General features: G+C 44.1%; 1 protein-coding gene across 3 annotated transcripts in view; it reads right to left on the bottom strand.

Moving 5' to 3' along the window:
- Window positions 1-5,225: 5,225 nt before the first annotated feature.
- Window positions 5,226-19,716, bottom strand: part of reep3b (receptor accessory protein 3b) — a 35,694-nt gene continuing 21,203 nt past the window's right edge. For 2 of the 3 annotated variants that reach the window (XM_048233348.1, XM_048233349.1), the window contains exons 3-9: window positions 18,625-18,701; window positions 15,787-15,907; window positions 15,253-15,366; window positions 13,120-13,237; window positions 12,854-12,898; window positions 6,703-6,845; window positions 5,226-6,526 (exon numbers count right to left, since the gene is read on the bottom strand). In XM_048233348.1, the coding sequence (XP_048089305.1) occupies window positions 6,452-6,526; window positions 6,703-6,845; window positions 12,854-12,898; window positions 13,120-13,237; window positions 15,253-15,366; window positions 15,787-15,907; window positions 18,625-18,701 (693 nt within the window). In that variant the 3' untranslated portion in view covers window positions 5,226-6,451. The remainder of the gene's footprint in view (window positions 6,527-6,702; window positions 6,846-12,853; window positions 12,899-13,119; window positions 13,238-15,252; window positions 15,367-15,786; window positions 15,908-18,624; window positions 18,702-19,716) is intronic. The other variant, XM_048233350.1, reaches the window with a different exon arrangement.

Raw genomic sequence — 19,716 nt, 5'->3', positions numbered from 1 at the left:
CTAAGAAAAAGCAGTACACAAAGGCAAGGAATGGCAAGGAACAAGCTGGAATCTATAAGTAGTTAGAGAGTAATTATCCCTCCTATCTGCAAATTAATATAAGCTGGCTTAGTACATACTGATGGGCTATAAAAAGGTTTTTCGTTACCAAGGTGTCACACAAGAAACATTTCATGATGGGTTAAAGCAAAGAGCTCTCGCAAAACCTTTGCAACCTTATTGTTGCAAAACATATCATGTTTTGGACTAGTTGGAACTAGTTACAGATGCATTTTAAAACTTCAGAATCATCCAGTAAGTAGTATTGGAGCCATTATCTGCAAGTGGAAGGAACATCACTGCATCATTAACCGGCCATGCACAGGATCTCCTTGCAAGATTTCGAACCAGGAAGTCAGAAGGATTGTCAGAAGAGTAGGCCAAGAGCTAAGGACCACTTGGAGAAAGCTCCAGAAAGACTTGGATGCAGCAGGTACAATTATTACAGAGAAAATCATAGGTAATGCACTCCACCGCCATGGCCTCTATGCACACTCACCCCGCATGACTCTATTACTGAAGAAAAACATGTCGAAGCTCGTTGAAAGTTTGCTACACAACATTTGGACAAGCCTATGAAATACTGATAGAATGTATTCTGGTCAAGCGAGAGCAAAATTGAACTTTTTGGATGTCATACTACACACCATATTTGGAGGAGAAATGGCACTGTGCATCACCCTAAAAATACCATAGCAACAGTGACGTTTGGAGGTGGTGGTATCATGGTGTGGGGCTGTTTTTCATCTCATGGTACTAGCAGACTTCATACAGTTGAAGGAATGATGAATGGAGTCATTTTGTTCCGGGAGAATCTTTACATCCACCAGGATGATGAGGATGAGACATGGCTAGACCTTCCAGCAAGACAATGATCGAAAGCATTCAGCAAAGGAAACTCAGAAAAAGGAAATCAAGGCCCTGACTTCAATCCAATTAAATAGTTTAGGAAGTTAACTAAAGATCAGGATTCACAAGAGGGACCCCTAGAATCTTCAATATTAAAAGACTATCTGTTTAAAAAAATGGGCCAAAATCACACCGGAATACTGCGACTGATTAGTTTCGTCATACAGGAAATGCCTTGACGCTGTCATTTCAAATAAAGGCTCTTCCCCAAAGTATTTAAGAAATTTCAGCAAGCGTGTTCAATACTTTTTTCCTGTGTCATTCCACTTTATTACACATAACTCAATTTATGGATTTTAATGTTTGGATTTTTTTATATGGGTGGATTATCCGAGTTAATACTAATGTCTGATGAAAATGTCATGCAAATAGCCTCATTGGATTCATCCTTACTGAAAAAAATGTTGACGTGTTCAATACTTATTTTCCCTGCTGTATGTGTGTGTGTGTATGTACAATTACATATTACATGTATGTTGTGTCATTGGTGTCTTGGAACATGTCTGCCATTACCCTACATACTGTAGTACATGTATCAACTGCCCCAAATACATTTTTTACACACTGTATGCTCCATCGCGATGTGGTTGTGGCTAAAATAATTATTAGGATTAGCTTAATGTATTTTTACATTTGCCGTAGTATTGTCGATGGGTTTAATAACACATCACGGGGGTCCTTGGCCAGAACCTAGTGGTATTTGGGGGGCCTTGTCGTGGAAAAGTTTGGGAACCCCTGAGCTAAGGCACCCGGTAGCCTAAACCACTATCTTGTTTTCCTTCACCATCGTCGAGCGAACAGCAGACACTTAACCGAACTCGTTAACTGGCTAGCTTACAGCTTGCTACCAACGCCACTTAGATAGATAGATAGATAGATAGATACTTTATTGATCCCTAGGGGAAATTCAAGGTCACAGTAGCATACAGACAACATACACACACACATTCACTAACAGCAGAAAAAGTCATTAAAAGTATATAATATAAAAAAAAACACAACTAAGCAATAAGGACTGTAGAAGATAAAGAATATACTAATATACTAAAATTCAAATTATACTAAATAAAACTTAATCTAAATCAATTCGAAAAAACAGTATTCACATAGTGGGTGATTAATCAATCAGGTGCGCTTGCAATGACTGAAGCAGGGACTGAGCCTGTGGTCCTCTGTGCATAAGGTAAGGTAAGGTGCTCTTTGTGAATGAGTGTCATGGTGATGGTGCAAATGAGTAAGTCAAACAGTGCAAGAATAAAGTCTATATATCTAAATAAGTATATTAAGAAAGGTATAAGTGTGGTCACAGTTCGGCTGTGGCATGGAGGGAGGGGTTGTGCATATGTGCTAATAAACAGTGAGGCAGAAGACGATGGTAAAGTGGCTAGTGGACAGACAGTTCAAGACATGGAGGTGGTTAAGAGGCAGACAGACTATGCGGAGAAGTCTATTTCTCCTCTTCCCTTAAGTGATGCATTGAACAGTTCAATGACCCTGGGGACAAATGACTTCTTCAGTCTGTCTGTTGTGCAAGGCAGTGAGCAGTGTCTCCAGCTGATCAGGATCTACTGCTTAACAATAGTGCTGTGGAGTGGATGACACTCATTGTCCAAGATGTTGATCAGTTTGTTCAGGGTCCTTTTGTCAGATATTGAAGTGATATCTTATCTTACACACGACTATAGCTCTTAACTTATGAGACTTTTGTCTGTACACTATTACAAAACAAACAAACTCATTACACACAGTTCCCGAATAGACAACTGGCATACCAAAAGAAAATAGCTTATTTACAAAATTATCTCTCACATCTGGATCCGTTCACCTGTAGTCAGTCTGACTAACGTTACTCCCAGCGCTATTATTATTGCAGCGCTCGTGCACTACTCAAAAACCCGGGGACCCCTGTATGAACTGTGATTGGCTGTAAGCCAGTCTTAATGTTCTATGGGTTAGAGTGCCTACAAATAAACTCTTGAAAGTTCTCAACAACTATTTAAATATTGGATGTAGTTTTACATATTTAAGTATTAGCATATTTATTAACTTATCTATTTAACTTAATATCCTAATATTTATTTTCCCTGTGGGTTACATGTGTAAGCTTTTCATTGGCATGTGGAAGAAAATGTAGTGTGTGCAAACTTTTCATGTGCATGTGCAAAAAAAGTGGTGTGCGTGCAAGCATTATATACATATGCAAGAAAAAGTAGTGCATGTAAGCATTTAGTGCATATATGCAACCTATTCTTGATATATGGCCGCCTCATCCATTTCATTTCCTAGCAGGAAACGACTGTAAACAATAATTTTATTATATTATTATTTTGTTTAATGTAATTTTATTTCATTCAGTCTTCATCCATTCCTCTGTTAATGTAATAGAATGATTCACATATTAGGATTTTAGTTCCCCATACATTTGAGAGTTGGGTGTACTGTTTTGGTTTTCGTGGGGAGTGGTTTCCCCACCGGACGGTTTAGAAGAGAGTCTCTCTCCACTCTCTGCAAGGCATTATGGTCCTTCTCTGAGCTGTTAGCCTTCCACACTGTGATGCACTGGGTCAGTGGCTCTATGGCCTCAGGGTAAAAGGTTTTTAGAATCACTGGGGGGAACCTGAATTTCCAGACTTGTCTTAGGAGGTACATTTGTTGTCTGGCCTTTTTAACCTGAGCTTGGATGTGAGTGGTCCAGGTCAAGTCCTCAAAGATGTGTACTCCCAGATATTTAAGTAGCATTACTGATAAGTGGAACAAACCTCTTTAGGTATAATGTTAAAAAATGCATACAACTACAAGAAACACCTCACCTATGATTTTATAGATTTGGTGAATGGTTTTGCTGTTTAAAATTGTACATATTGTGGTTTTGTATGGATAGCAATAAAAAAAAAAACGTACCTAATTTCACAATGACTATTTCATATAATTTACATTATTAAAGATGTTTCTTTTGTGATCCTTGTGCGCCAAATACAATATGACATCTAACATCGCATTTGGCAAAAGGCATTTCCAGATGCCCAATGGATCAGGTACTTTCACAAAATACCAGCTCTTGAGTAGTTCTGTCAATCACTGCATGTTGGTGGCTGTGTGGAACCTGGGTGGCTGGTGTAACTCACTAGAGGACAGAGGGGGATCTAGTCATGATTTACAGCCCCGGTCCTAGAAGAGCAGAACCAGATGCTTCGATCTGTCCCAGGGAAAGGACCTGCTTATGCCGGGACGTGCCACATCCATCACGGGACAGATGTGTTTCAGATGACTGGCAGGGGAAAGAACGCAGGAACCAAAAAAAAAACTAAAAATGGAAATGCTTTCTAGACAGGTCAACAGAAAACTTTCTCCCGCTTTCCAGGAGCAGTGCCAACTAGATCCCAGGAAAAACTAACCCAAGCGCACCCACCCTCTGCGCACACACACGTTCTATGAGAGACCCCCCCCTCAGTACAGGGACTTGAGATCGTCCAACTTTGCTCTTGTTACGGCTGCCCTGCAGACGCTTCTATCCAAAGCCACTTATATCAATTATATTACAAGGACCACTGTCCCCTTAACCACTACGCTACCTATTCAACTTCCGTACCAAGTGGGTCAGTTTGGAAAACAACTGGGTCTTTGTGGTCCACACAAAATATGATCTAAACTAGTCTAAAATGAGTTAAGTTAAATATTATAAATATTGAATAGTTCAATAGGCCTGATGTGCAGGATCCACCCATATTAGGCCTGATGTAAAGGAACCACCCCTATTCAGCCGATGTGTCTCCACTTTTTCCAGGACCTATAGGACCAAACATGCAGCCAGTGCTCTGCGATGGCAACGCTAATTGGAAATTCAATCTATAGCAGCTGCAGCAAATAACACAACAGAAAATGAAACGTGGCGATTTTATAGACTGATTTGACATGGAGCTATACTCTCATTCAGGCGTAATGATCCAGTCACTAACCAATTTGCCTGCTGCAGCTCAACCTTGTTGCTGCAGATAGCCTACGGGGACTATTTTCAGGTGCTGCATGATATCATTGTGCTGCTGCGCCCATGGTGTTCTTCGATTATTACGCTGGGATGAGAGTATAGTTCCATGTCAAATCAGCCTAGAAAATTGCAGGGGTGAAATTGGTAGACTTCCGAGGGCCCTGACATTTAAAACGAGACATAGAGAACTTTGAAAAAGCACTGGTAGTTTACTTACAAGAAATAAAAAATGATGCAACATCATATACACAGTACGTTTTGGTTCATCTTTGGAAAAAGATCAGCCACTGGATTAATATTTCTCTCAAACTTTATTCAAAACCAAAAATGCAATTCCTGTACAAAGAATGCAAAATATAACCCACCCAATCACATGTGCACACATGCTGGTGCCTGGGCTTCTGGTTAAAAAAAGAGGGGGAGCGAAATTGAGAGAATGAGAAAGAGAGAGACCGAGAAAGAGAGCGAAAGAGACTTTGGTGTAGAGAGCAAAAGAGAGCCTTCTAAGGACAATACCAGCCAGCTTCGATGAGATGAAGGGGGAAGTAACCATGACGACTTCACAATGTGCAAAAGAGGTTTTTTTTTTTTCAGTTTATTTTCCCCCCAAAAACAGCATCTTGGATCCTGGACTAGCCAGTAATGCATTCACACAAACACACACCAACACACACACACACACAATTAAAAATGTCGTTCCCTTTTTTGACTTATTGGTTTTTATCAAAGATTCTAGAACAGAGCTCTGTTCTAGAATCTTTGGTTGTTATGCTCACGTACTGTAAGTAGCGGCTAAGGGACACTTTTGGTCAGCTGGTGAAGGTTCTCTTTCAAGTGTGCCAGCGAGAGTAAAAGATGATATTTAAGATGGTCTTTGAAACAATTCCTTGAAACACATAGTCTGCAAGGCAGCATATTACATAGACAGCAAAATATATATAAAACTGACCCACATCCATAGAATAATGACCAAAAAAACCCCCAAACATTTAAAAAATACTGCACTACTGAGAAAGACGTTCGTACCTTGAATCCTTCCAATTCATGAAACAGACATTAAGCATGATTTATTTAAAAATCTAAGAAAAAACAAACAAACAAACGAAACAAACACTCTTAAAAGTCTACTAATAAAAATTAAAATACATACATTAGAATCTCTGCCCGTGATATCCTCTGTCTGAACACATGATACATGTTTCATTGATGATGATTAAAAAAAGATCATAATAAATAGCCACACTAAGTATTGCAACGACAGGTGGGGGGGGTCTGTCAGTGTGGAGAGGAGAGGAGAGGAGAGGAACCCGCCACCCGATAAAGAAGTTCTAAACGCAGAGCAGAGGATCACACTCAAACACTGACATGGGGTTTCTATGAGGACACACACACATACACATAGACGAACACACACACATCCACACACACATACACTCTTGCATATGCTGAAACATGTGCATGTACACACACACAGAAGACAATGCCTCTCCAGATCAGTAGTTGTGCTCTGGGGTGCCCCTATGATGCATAGTTGTTGGGGTTCAGTGCAGGTCTTTTCTTGGTTTTGATTCGCAGGGAGCCATACCGAGCCGCCTACACACACACACACAAAGGGAGAAAGATGTGGTTCGTTATTTATGACGATGCTCATAAATGTAATATATATTTTATCAAATACACAGCCATCACACAGTAGTGTGAATGTGTGTGTGTGTGTGTGTGTGTGTGTGTGTGTGTGTGTGTGTGTGTGTGTGTGCTTTTACACTTACGTCCTTGCGTAATCTGGAGCGCGTGATCTTGACGCTTTGGGATCGCCGGACGCCTTTGTGGGTCACCGCCTCGTCCTCTGAGAACACAGGCTCTTGCTCATCGTCGTCGGTACGGTCATCCTGCTCGTAATCGTAATAGTCTCCTGAGGCCAAACACACACACAAAAAAAATCATTACTATATCTACACAACCACACCTATTGGTCAGCCACTTGTACATATACACAGTAATTTGACACGATGAACTTCCGCAAACCAATTTTCTATTCTACACACAGATACCTATATAACAGATAACATCCCCTTTAACGAGACAGTGGCTACTGAACCAGATTCTAGTCAAGTCCCATCATCCCTATTCCAAGAACAGGCTGATTCCAGCACTGGTGAAGTCAGTGAAGTTATCCTCTCATCATGTCCGGATGGGACAAGATGACGCATCATGGTTTTTTATGGTTTCATTGAGAGTACATGACCCAGACACACCTATCACAACCGTATTACATGATCAGGACAGTGGCACATCATAACCAGATTTGATCATGTCATACGGTTAAGTTTGTATTTCTAGCTGTGGTAGACCATGTGTGTGCATCAGCCTGAGCCTGCCAATCCAAAAGTGTCTTTCCTCTGCCAGAATGTGGTTAAATAATCAATCAATTACAACAACATAAGCAAGTGAGTGACTTAGCCAGAACATGGTTCAGTAGTCTGTATATGACAGCAGCCCCAGATGAACGTCCTCCTCATCCCACCACTACTCCGTAAAATGAGATTAGATTCTACTCCGTCACACCAATACACATGATATTAGATTCTACTCTGATAATTGGGCAGACCTACTGGGTATTGAGCTAATGAAACAGTTAGCGTCTGAAGTATAACATATTGGGGGAATTGTATGATTTCCAAATAGAGTGCACAAAGGGTTTAAGTATCAACGCTACAACTTGCAGAATTTGTACACAAATAAGGACCACTTCTGTTAACGTCACAAGAATATGTAAGAACGTGTGTTCCTATAGTTTCACTGTCGTAGACTAAACAGGTTATGGAAACGCTGAGATGGCAGGTTTGATTTATGACATGAAAATGTACACCTGCTCATACTTATAACAGCACCATGCCCTGCCAGCAAATGCTCCCCTTGAAGACATACCCATTTTTCACCTTTCAGTGAGGGGGGTCAATGAGTGCATGCAGTGATCCCACACGTGCTACAATGACTCCTCACTTCTCACACTAAGGTGGCAAATGCCACGGCACAGTCAACAGCTGCCATGGTGCTTCATTATACAAACAGTCCCCTGCTGGCACACACACACACACACAGCTCATCATGTGCAGTCACCTATAGATCCAGTCTGCACATGCTGCATCAGAACCACCCACACACACACACAGCTCATCATGTGCAGTCACCTTTAGATCAAGTGCGGACGTGCTACATCAGAACCACACACACACACAGACAGTATGGACGCGCAGCATTGGAATCCCCCCCTCCCCCCACACACACACGCCTCAACATTTGCAGTCACCTATACAGTGAGTTTGGAAGTGTAACTCAAGTAACTGAGTTTGGAAGTGTAACTGAGCAAGACGCTTCGGTCTGAGAGCCGATTTCTTTGTGGAGAACTGGCCTATATTATCCCCCCCCCCTCCCCCTTCAGTCTCTCTTGCTCTGCCTCTTTTTTCTGTCTTTCTCCTCGAACACTCTACTGTTCATCAAAGGCCAGAGCAATCATGTGGTCAGCCCCTCAGGCTGGGGGTCAGTCCTGTCCTGGCAGTACCAAGCTCTGCCTTTCTTCTCCCCATCTCACCCCAAAATGTGAACCACACACGGGTGCACTCACGCACACACGGGCGCACTCACGCGCACACACACACTCCATAACTTGTATAGGCACTCTGCAGGCAGCTATCGGAGAGCGAGAGCAGTCTGGAGATGGACGACGAGAGGTACGCACACACACGCACAGCCGTGGCCTACTAGTTAGCACTTCGAACTTGTTACCGGAGGGTTGCTGGTTCGAACCCCGACCAGTAGGCACAGCTGAAGTGCCCTTGAGCAAGGCACCTAACCCCTCACTGCTCCCCGAGCACCGCTGTTGTTGCAGGCAGCTCACTGCGCCGGGATTAGTGTGTGCTTCACCTCACTGTGTGTTCACTGTGTGCTGAGTGTGTTTCACTAATTCACGGATTGGGATAAATGCAGAGACCAAATTTCCTTCACGGGATCAAAAGAGTATATATACTTATACTACACACGCTAGCCCATCTCAGGAAAAGTTGGTGCCTGGGAGAGAAGAAGGGGTCCCCAAAGTCTCACCCCATTAGCCAATGCCAGACCTATGGTGCCCTCTCAGAATCTGCCAAAGTCTCCCTACGGACCAGTCAAAACCTGACGAAACCAGACGTCTCAAGTTGTCAGATAGGACGTCAACTAATTTCTTGGACAACTAACAACTTGGACGTTAATATTACATGTTACCGTGAAATGAAAGTAAACAGATACTCGCTGTGAACACGGCAACATACAAATACAACTTAAACTTCAGTAGAACTTTGAATGAATTCCAAATTAGAGTACGTCTGCGCCCTTTCACCTTTTTAGATGTACATGCGGCAAACTCCGTGACACCCCAGCAGACAGACGTTGTGTCGCTTTTACATCGTATTTTGAGGAGTTGGTGGTCTGGTCGCCTGGACTATAAATTGGCCTTAACATTGCTTATTATGGCTTATGTCATATGTTTCTATTTCATATATTTTGGAATTCATATAAACTTTTTGTTATAATCTGCACAATAGCTAAAACATATTTAGTAATTTGAATACTTCATATTCATTTTTCAACTATTACACTATAATGTCATTACATTGGTGGTGTGTAGACCTAATTGAGTGCCTGTCACTTTAAGAAGAGTGTGAAAGTAATTAGCCTTCAGTCTCACGGTTTTAGGTTAGTGAAAAATAGTTGCATAAGGATATGTGGATGAAATTCATCATGTTTTCTGTGTCAGTATCAGTGCCCTGTGCAACCGTAATTCTGTGCAGCACTACCATGCAACTGGCTGCAGAGGCTGGAACGCGCACACACACACACACACACAGCTGCAAATTGCAACACACCCACACTAAAAGGCAATGTAAGTGTTTCAAGTATTACCAAGGAGCAGAGAAGCAAGACGGGGATAGTGTGAGAAAGACACAGTTCTCCATTCTGTCCACCAGGGGGAGCTGCTGCAGCAGGAATAAGGGCATGTTTTTCCTGTTGAGCATTTCCTTTGTCCTCTCCTGCGGTCTGCTAGCCTAGCCGCTACTGCACATCATTGCACTGCACTCCAGCTTGTCTGGAGATCACACGGCCCTCTGGGATTTAACGGATGTGCACCACGCCATCATTAAAGTGTCCTCCATTATTTCTTAGTCTTATATAAGGGGTCAAGCAGAAAGTCCTCCCCAGGAATCATACGAGCACACCAAAACTCACGCTCTCTCACACACACTCTCACCAACGTATACAAGGGAGTTTTTCCTTGCCCCTGTTGCTCTTGGGTGCTCCTTGTTGGTGCCCCCCCCAATCCTAATCCTCCCCCACCTTTCTTATGCAGCCCTTGCCACTTAATCTACTAAACCCCTCTTCTACTGCACTTTTTACCCCATAAATAAATGCACAAATAGGCTGACACCAGACATCATTTCACTGCATTTCTTACTTCCAGTAACTATATGCATGTGACTATAAACTTCCTTGTATACACATACAACCGCTTCAAGCTTTGATGCTGAGCGTGAGAATCGTACTGATTAGATCACCCCCACAGGATTTTTAGTACCACAATCGTGGAGCTGGTCAATCAGATCGCTCAATAGCCGTGGGAGTAAAAAACCAATTTCATTGAGTGTGCTCGCGCGAGTGGTCACACAGATGGGTGCTAGGTAACACGTACGTGTACGTACTTCTGTATCAGTACTGGCATGTGGATATACAACATGGATACAAAGACATATGTAATGTGTGTATGTGTATATATATATATATATATGTGTGTGTGTGTGTGTGCAGGTAGATAAACTAGTAAATGAGAGCGTGCAAATGTCTATACATCTGAACATGAGTATGTGAGGCCCCAAAGCCCTTAATACAAGGCCAAGTACTGGAGGACTTCCAATGGTATTACAGAGAGAGAGAGAGAGAGAGAGAGAGAGAGAGAGAGAGAGAGAGAGAGAGAGAGAGAGAGAGAGAGAGAGAGAGAGAGAGAGAGAGAGAGAGAGAGCAAATAAAGCAGTGCTTTCTCAGAGCTAAGGCAAGACAGGGGCCATAAAACACAGTCATGCAAAGCACTGCCTTAAATGACCCAGAGAGAGAGAGAGAGAGGGAGAGAAGGAGGGAGGGAGAGAGAACGAGAACAAGACAAAGAAAAAGCCATCTAGACAGAAAGAGGGGAGCCATGAGAGAGTAGAGAGAGAGAGAGAGGGAGGGAGAGCGAGAGAGAGAGAAAGAGAGGGAGGGAGGAGGGAGGACAAGAGACCCATTTCAAACGACTCCACTGACTTAACGATGAGACCATTTTAATCATTTCTTTTTGTGTCAGGTTTTTTAAATTTATTTTCTCCTCTATTTAGCCAAATGAACTCTTCTCCATCCAACATCCCTCCCATCACATACACAGACATATACACACACAGACATATATACACACACACACACACAACACCATTAACATTTCCCAGGCTCAGCAGACGACCTTCCTGGTGCGGTGTGTTTGCGGCTCTGACATTTGCGAGCGCTGCCTCTTTACGATGGTGGCGGCAGCGCCACGTCGGAGTGAAGCGGAGCGGTGCGGGGCAGACGGGTGGAGGATGACCTGGAATGCCGGCGGAATTTCAAACGGCGCGCTGCATTAGCATAGACAGCTCCGGCCTCATTAGGTATGCGGATCAGACCGCCTCAGCCTGCTGCAGACTAAAGAGATGGCATTCTATTCTCCACTCCTCCGCCACCATCCATCCATCCATCCTCCCATCCTCTCTCTCTCTCAGTCTTTCCTCCCTCTCTCAGTCCACTGCTTTATCTCTCTCTACTGCTCTTCCTCCATCTCTCTTTCTTCTATCTCCCTGTCGCTTCTGTTCTCCTGATGGCTTTGTGCCAGATCCACGCGCGGAAACGTGGTGAGAGCTCAGATCCAGAGAGCGGATGGAGCCGTTTTGGCCAGAGAGAGAGAGAGAGAGAGAGAGAGAGAGAGAGAGAGAGAGAGAGAGAGAGAGAGAGAGAGAGAGAGAGAGAGAGAGAGAGAGAGAGAGAGAGAGAGAGAGAGAGAGAGAGAGAGAGAGAGAGCAAATAAAGCAGTGCTTTCTCAGAGCTAAGGCAAGACAGGGTCCATAAAACACAGTCATAGAGAGAGACAACAGAGTGTGTTACTTTCCTGAATGTATGTGTGAATGTATGTGCGAGTGTATGTGTGTGTATGTGTAACTGCGAACTGTCTTTCACCACACACACACACACAAAGAGGACAGGAGTAAAGGGAGAATGGGTGCTTCGTAATTCCATTCTCAGTCATCTCCATTCTCAATGTTCTCACAGTGATTCCACAGTCAACACTACCCGCTAGCATGTCACTATGGCAGGCAAAATGGGACATATTAATGTGTCAGTTATTTTGTTATCGCGACAGCCCCACACACACACACACACACACGCGCGCAATATATCATTCCTACATATCCATACATCTACACATGCAGACGCCCCAACAAATCAGTTAAACATGTGTTTCTGTGAACACAAAATAGACACTTGCACACCAAAACAAAGTGTTGAACTGATAACTAGCCTCAAACACAGTTTAGCTTCAATAAGATGATGTCTTGTTTCAAGTGCAAAAAGAGCAGAAGGCAATGTTCAACATTCCTCATGGATAACTGGATCATATCACTGGCGCAATCAGATTAATGGTGAGTAATCAGAGTGTCACACTAACTACAGGACTACAGTGCGGAGAGACAGACATTATTAGGTGTGAGGGGTGAATACCCAAGGGACAGGCACACACACACACACACACACAAGCTACAAACCCACCTACCCCTACACACACACACACATCTAGAAACACACAAACACGCGGGAGGCCTAACAGACCTGGAGTGCTCTGGCTGCGAGTGAGGGGGCCTTTGGAGCGAGAACCTGCACAAGGGGTGAGCCATTCCACATGATGAGAATCGCACAGCAGCAAAGGGTTTTGTGTAGGAGTGTGTGTGTGTGTTTTTTGTTTACAGCGCTTACGTCAGTGAGGCTGCGATTGGGTCCAGGAAGTTAGTGGGAATGTGTATAGTGTGTGTGTGTGTGTGTGTGAGTATGTGTGTGTGTGTTTGTTTGTTTGTGAGTATGTGTGTGTGAGTTCGTACCGGGTCCGTCTGGCTGGGTAAGTCCTCGGCGGCCGGAGTCAGGCTGGTCTCCCTGGGAGATCTGTGACAGGTCGTGCATGCTGAAGCTACGCAGTTTCTCAGTGATGGCTCCCTGGCCCTGTAAACACAACACACACACACACACACAGAGAGTTAGTGCTTATGCATACTGTACTCACACAAACACACTACCCAGAACACTCTTACTCAACACTTCCCTGCCACCCTCACAAACACACACACCATCCATCTGCTTGCATTACTTCACCTAACACACACACAGTCTTTTCAATGATCAGAGACCACTATGTGCATGCAACAGAGGTGTCATGTACGTGCTGATGCACGCGCGCGCGCACACACACACACACACACACACACACACACACACACACTTCAATGGATGTGGAAGCATGTATATGACAAACAGAAATACAGTAAATGGGTGTATACATGTGCGAGAGAGATGTGTTGCATTAGCTTCACTACGAAACGAAAGGAAAACCATACATTTGTATTTGACTACAGGGCACACATGTATCTCTCCATATGATCAAACATTCTGTGTGTGTGTGTGTGTGTGTGTGTACGCCCATGTGCATTAGTTCCCACAGCATGCAACAGGTCTCTTTGTGGTTACCTGCATTTAGACTGCAGCAGCAGTACAGTGCACCTATAGGACAATAATGTGAGTGATGCAGAGAGAGAGAGAGAGAGAGAGAGAGAGAGAGAGAGAGAGAGAGAGAGAGAGAGAGAGAGAGAGAGAGAGAGAGAGAGAGGAGGGGTGGAAGGAGGAAAAAGTATGGAGAAAGAGAAAGAATGAAAAAGAAAAAGAGAGATAAAAAGAAGAGTGTTAAGATACAAGAAAAACAGTGAAGAGGACACGGCTGGCGCAGGAGCGAGAGACACAGGGCGGAACACAGCGGAGGAGAAGAAAAAAGGGAACAGCAAATGAAAGGAAGAACGCAGACACAGCCCTTTGAAAACTCATCAATGGCTGTTCTAATGGAGACCCGCGGTTCTAATGGAGACCCGGGATCCAAGGCTTTTTTTTCCCCTCCTTTCTTTACAAGTGAGCTGGCTCTACATCAGAGAAACGAGACAGGGGGGAAAAACACCCCAAACCTCATCTGCTCCTCATGGAGAAAAAAACTGGTGTGTGTGTGTGTGTGTGTGTGAGAGAGAGACACAGATAGACAGAAAGAGTATGTTTGTATGGGTTGGCCCCTCTGAAACAGGAAAGAGAGAGAGAATAAAGTGTGGTGAGGTGAGGGGAGAGAGAGAGGGAGAGAGAGGGAGAGGGAGAGAGGGAGAGGGAGGGGAGAAAGAGGGCTGCTGAATGAGAAGCAGAGGCGCGCTCACCACTGCTGTGGCTGATTAAGATATCGCTTTGATTGCGTTCAGTCCACGTGTGTGAGTGTGTGAGTGTGTGTGTGTGTGTGTGTGTGTGTGGTGAGTAAAACAGTGTGAGTGCCACAGGGGGTTTGCGGCGGAGCAGAGTTGGCATTTCGGGGGGCACACCCAGCGTCTCAATGGTAAGAGCAGCTTGCACGCCTCGCCTCGCCACGCCACGCCACGCCAGTCGTGCCCCCTCTTCATGGCGCCCACTCAGCGGCAGTGAGAAAACAAAGCCACCAGGCCTGGACCCCCAGCAGCCATTTTAAGCATTTGAAGCACATGTTCAGAACCACACGGAACCGCATGCAGCTTAGGTGTGTGTTACAAGGAATGAGACCCAGCAGTGCATGCGTGTGCAGGGACCATTTCTTTCAAATTCACACACATTACATTTGCATACAAATACACCACTTTCATACTAATTTTTGTCAAACACACACACTTTCTCAGTCTAGTCCTCACACTCACACACTTTCTAAGCCTAGTCCTCACACATACACACACATTCTCAGCGCCATAATATCACACTCACAAGGTTTCCTTCACATGCTTTCTTTTGCCTGCACACGAAAAAACAAGATTTCACATACAGTGTGATATATCCATACACTGTGTGTCTGTGAACTAGAGAACAACACACACCGGTTTCTCTTTTAAAATATACACACACTCAAATATAGACTCACTTTCTCACTCTCATACTCTCTCCACACACACACACACACACACACTTGCCTTGACAGCTGCGGACACAGCTGCTGTGGCTGCTATACTTAGGCCCTGCTTGCCGAAGTTCACCATGGTCTCGTAGCTGCGTTCTTTTGCTTGGACAATGTAGTCATCGATTTCCTTATGGAGACAACAGTTGTTCGAGAGAGAAAGAGAGAGTGAGGGAGAGAGAGGGGGGGCAGAGCAGAAGAGAACAGGGGGAGAGGAAGAACAGAATATGTGTACAATTATACACAAACAATAACAATATATAATGTTTGGTGTACTTCTGATGCTGCCAGAGTTGAGTCACTAGAAGTTGTATATCAATAGTATACATATGACGGCAAACAGCCTTGTACATTAGAAAAACTTCTATTTGTCAAAACTCTTATTTGTATTTTTCATAGTGAGTGTATACATGGGTGAATGTAGTGTGTGTGTCTCTGAATGTGGTTTGTGTGAGTAGAGGAGAGTGTGTTAAGGGTGTGTGTGTGTGCATAGTATGTGTGTGTGTGTGTGTGTGCGCATATGTATAGTATAGTGTTCCGGGTGCCTCACCCTTTCTTTGGAGGAGAGCATGGGGTGGAGGACCTTCCTATAGATCAGACTGGCCCCTCTGGTGTAGGGGGACAGCAGCCAGATCACAAAGGCTATCTTCAGCTCATAGTACAGAGGAAACCTGCAGAGAGAGAGGGGGGGAGAGAGAGAGGATAGAAGGAGCGGAGGAGAGGAGGGGAGAAGGGGGGGTAGAGAGAGAGAGGGAGAGAGAGAAGGGGGGTTGAGAGAGCGCGAGAGAGAGAGGGAGAGGAGGAGAGAGAAAGAGAGGGGGAGAGAGGAATCAGGGTAGAGAGAAAGGAGGGCAGACATGGAGAGAGCAGAGAGGAAGAGGGGTTGGGACAAAAGAGTGAGACAGATGGACAGAGGTAGAGAGGGATAGAGAAAAAAGGTGAAAGACAGAGAGACCAGAGGTGAGAAGAAGAGAAATGGAGGGAGAGAGATGGGCAGAAATGGAGATGTAGAAGGAGAGTTGAGAGGAGAAGAGAGAGAGAGAGAGAGAGGAGGAGAGAGAGGAGGAGGAAAGAGAGAGAGAGAGAGAGGAGGAGAGAGAGGAGGAGAAAGAGAGAGAGGAGGAAGAGAGAGAGAGAGAGAGAGAGAGAGAGAGAGAGAGAGAGAGAGAGGAGGAGGAGAGAGAGAGAGAGAGAGAGAGAGAGAGAGAGAGAGAGAGAGAGAGAGAGAGAGAGAGAGAGAGAGAGAGAGAGAGAGAGGGAGGAGGAGGAGGAGGAGGAGAGAGAGAGCCAAATTGCAACTCGTTAATCACCAAACATAATTACACCCATTAAACTGGCATGCCAACAAATTGATTTCTGAAATTTGTGAAATTAAAAAGGCAACTTTAATTTCATTAAACATTTGATTGTTCCTGCAACATCGTCCCCCCCCCCCCCCACCCCACCCCAAAACTGTTACTCAAACACAAACATACACACATTCCTGTAATCATATAACGACATACAAAGACCGTATTTTCCAGACAATAAGTCACACTTTTTTCATAGTTTGGCTGGTCACTTATAGTTACGTGCAACTTATATATTAAAATATATATAATTTAACATGTTGTTAAATGTTAATTCCTGCTGACCTACATGAATCTCTGCATGAACCAAGGAGTAAATATTACCATCTACAGCTGCGAGAGGGCGCTCTAGGCTTGTGACTCGCTGGCTTGTTATGTTAATTTAGCCTATTCAGCCTCCCAGTATGTTCATCACCAAAAAAGCCAACTGCTAGCATTTCGCTAACCACTAGCATCTGGCTAACAAATTACACAGCAAAGGACGACGGAAGTTGAGTTCAAACAAGGGTAAGCAAACAAACGTCCACATCTGGCAGAAAGGAGACATCACAACAAAATGTGCAACCAGAAACTGTCATTTTCATGTCCTTGTGACCAAGCTAACCAACATCAAATTGGCTAAATTGTGTAGCTGAATAACTGTTAATGTCTTACATTAACATACTGGACACCTATTTTAAATAAATGCGACTTATAGTCCAGTGCGACTTATATGTTTTTTTCCACTTAATGACAATTTTTGACTGAAGCGACTTATAGTCCGGAAAATACGGTAGCTTGTTTGTTTTGATTCCACCCAATTCAGACTGCTCGCAAATACTACCGTAATTTCCCAACTATTAGCTGAGGTTTATACATTGATGTTGCAATTTCTTCAGCTATGAGGTTAATACGTGGGGGCAGCTAATATGGTATGGTTTTGTTTTTTTAACTTCCACAAAACACTGTCCTGCGGTTTATACACACTGCGGCTATTACAGGGGACATTACTGTAGACCTTTCCCTAATGTTCCCTAATATTTCTCCAATAACCCTCCAATGGTCAGGACCAGTTCTGTAATATTATTTTCTCTTATATTTGTTGTCTTGCAAGTTATTAACACGTAGTTGTATCTCATCAGTATTGTATTAAAATCAACAACAGGCACGCAAGTTTTTTGTCTAAAATTAGCAAGCTGCAAACTAGCTAACAGCCAGCAGATGTAAGCAAGTGTGTCTCTAGACAGCCTGTCAAGCCTTTTTTTTTTTAAACTTTTCCCCCGGTCCTCTTGGCAGACTTCCATGCATCTATTATGGCAGACTATCCATAGTAATCATCCATAGCCTGAGAGCTTAGCCACAGTGAAGCATGCCAAACACACAATTTGAAAAGGGCTGCAGGCAATGATGACATTTCTCCGTCAGCTCATGTCTGCAACTCAACCCGACGACTCACCGACACATCAAGTTTGCTGAAGCAAACTCTACTGCTCCAGTGAAATTTTTTTGCCTTCACTGTTCAATGTGCGCACTACGTAGGCAAGCATCTGGGAACATTAGAAAATAAGAACATTATGATTGGTGGGCGATTTTTTTGCCATGCGTTCGCTCCGCACCAGTGCACTAGCCTCAAGGCTTGATGCTCAAGCTGATGCAAGGCTTGTCCACTGAACCCTCTGCTGAGCCGATGTAAACCGTGGGAAATAGCTGTCTGCATTGTTGGGCCCTAAAAGCTGCTTCTTAGTCTACGCAAGCTAACGTGGACGCAATAACACATCCAGCTACGCAAGGACAATGCAAATTTGGAGATCACATTTTGCTGCGCCAAATCGCGAATGGCTAACATAACGCAAAGCAATAAGTGCCATTTTTGGCGTAGCCATTTAAAGTGTTGCTTATGAAGCCGCTCCTTTGGCGTAAAGCGTTCCTTGCGTAGACCATGAGAAGGCTTTTCAGTAGGTGTGTGAGCCTTGTGTTGCCAACGTCCTATGCCTAGCCTATGAGACGGCCCCGATCTTTTGCAGAGAGCAGAGCCAGAGTAGCGGACAGATGGATCTTACCATGCCACGGTCAGGTCCGCAATGGTCTCCACCACGGTGTAGAGAGCGAAGACGATCCAGTACATCATCCATCGCACCTACACACACACATACAAAACAAACATACATGTTACACAGCTGAAGAGTAGAGGCAGGGAGAACAACTTAGAGACGCAAACAAAGGAGTCCCATATCTTCATCTCTCTGCCTTCAAAGGAGTCACAGGGAATAATCGAGATAAAGCTGGCAGCAACCATTGAGACACACTTTACTATTCATTTACATGTAACAGACCATTTTATCCAAAGCGACTTACATATGTCAATTGTATTACAAGGACCACGGTCCCCTGAGTAGCTTGGGGTTAAGTGCCTTGCTCAATGAACTTGATATGAACCCACAACCTTTTTAGGCTACTGCATGCTAGCCCAGCTCCTTAGCCACAACACTACCATAGGCTACTGCATGCTAGCCCAGCTCCTTAGCCACAACGCTACCATAGGCTACTGCATGCTAGCCCAGCTCCTACACACACACATACAAAACAAACATACATGTTACACAGCTGAAGAGTAGAGGCAGGGAGAACAACTTAGAGACGCAAACAAAGGAGTCCCATATCTTCATCTCTGCTGTCTTCAGCGCGGAGTCACAGGGAATAATCGAGATAAAGCTGGCAGCAACCATTGAGACACACTTTACTATTCATTTACATGTAACAGACCATTTTATCCAAAGTTTACTTTACATATGTCAATTGTATTACAAGGACCTGGGTCCCCTGGAGTAGGTTTGGGGTTAAGTGCCTTGCTCAATGAACTTGATATGAACCCACAACCTTTTTAGGCTACTGCATGCTAGCCCAGCTCCTTAGCCACAACACTACCATAGGCTACTGCATGCTAGCCCAGCTCCTTAGCCACAACGCTACCATAGGCTACTGCATGCTAGCCCAGCTCCTTAGCCACAACGCTACCACAGCCCCCAGTGGTATGCATCATACAATAAATAAATACCACTACTAATATGTCACTCTAAACAGCCTCCCAGTAATCTGAACACTGAGGACTGTAATGACCAAGAAGAGGGGTCACACACTGACACAAATGCATA

The sequence above is a fragment of the Alosa alosa genome, chromosome 22 (genome assembly GCF_017589495.1).
Source record: "Alosa alosa isolate M-15738 ecotype Scorff River chromosome 22, AALO_Geno_1.1, whole genome shotgun sequence".
Classification (NCBI taxonomy): Eukaryota; Metazoa; Chordata; class Actinopteri; order Clupeiformes; family Clupeidae; genus Alosa; species Alosa alosa.
Note: the sequence above shows the minus strand (reverse complement) of the source record. Positions and strands in the feature narration are given on the sequence as shown.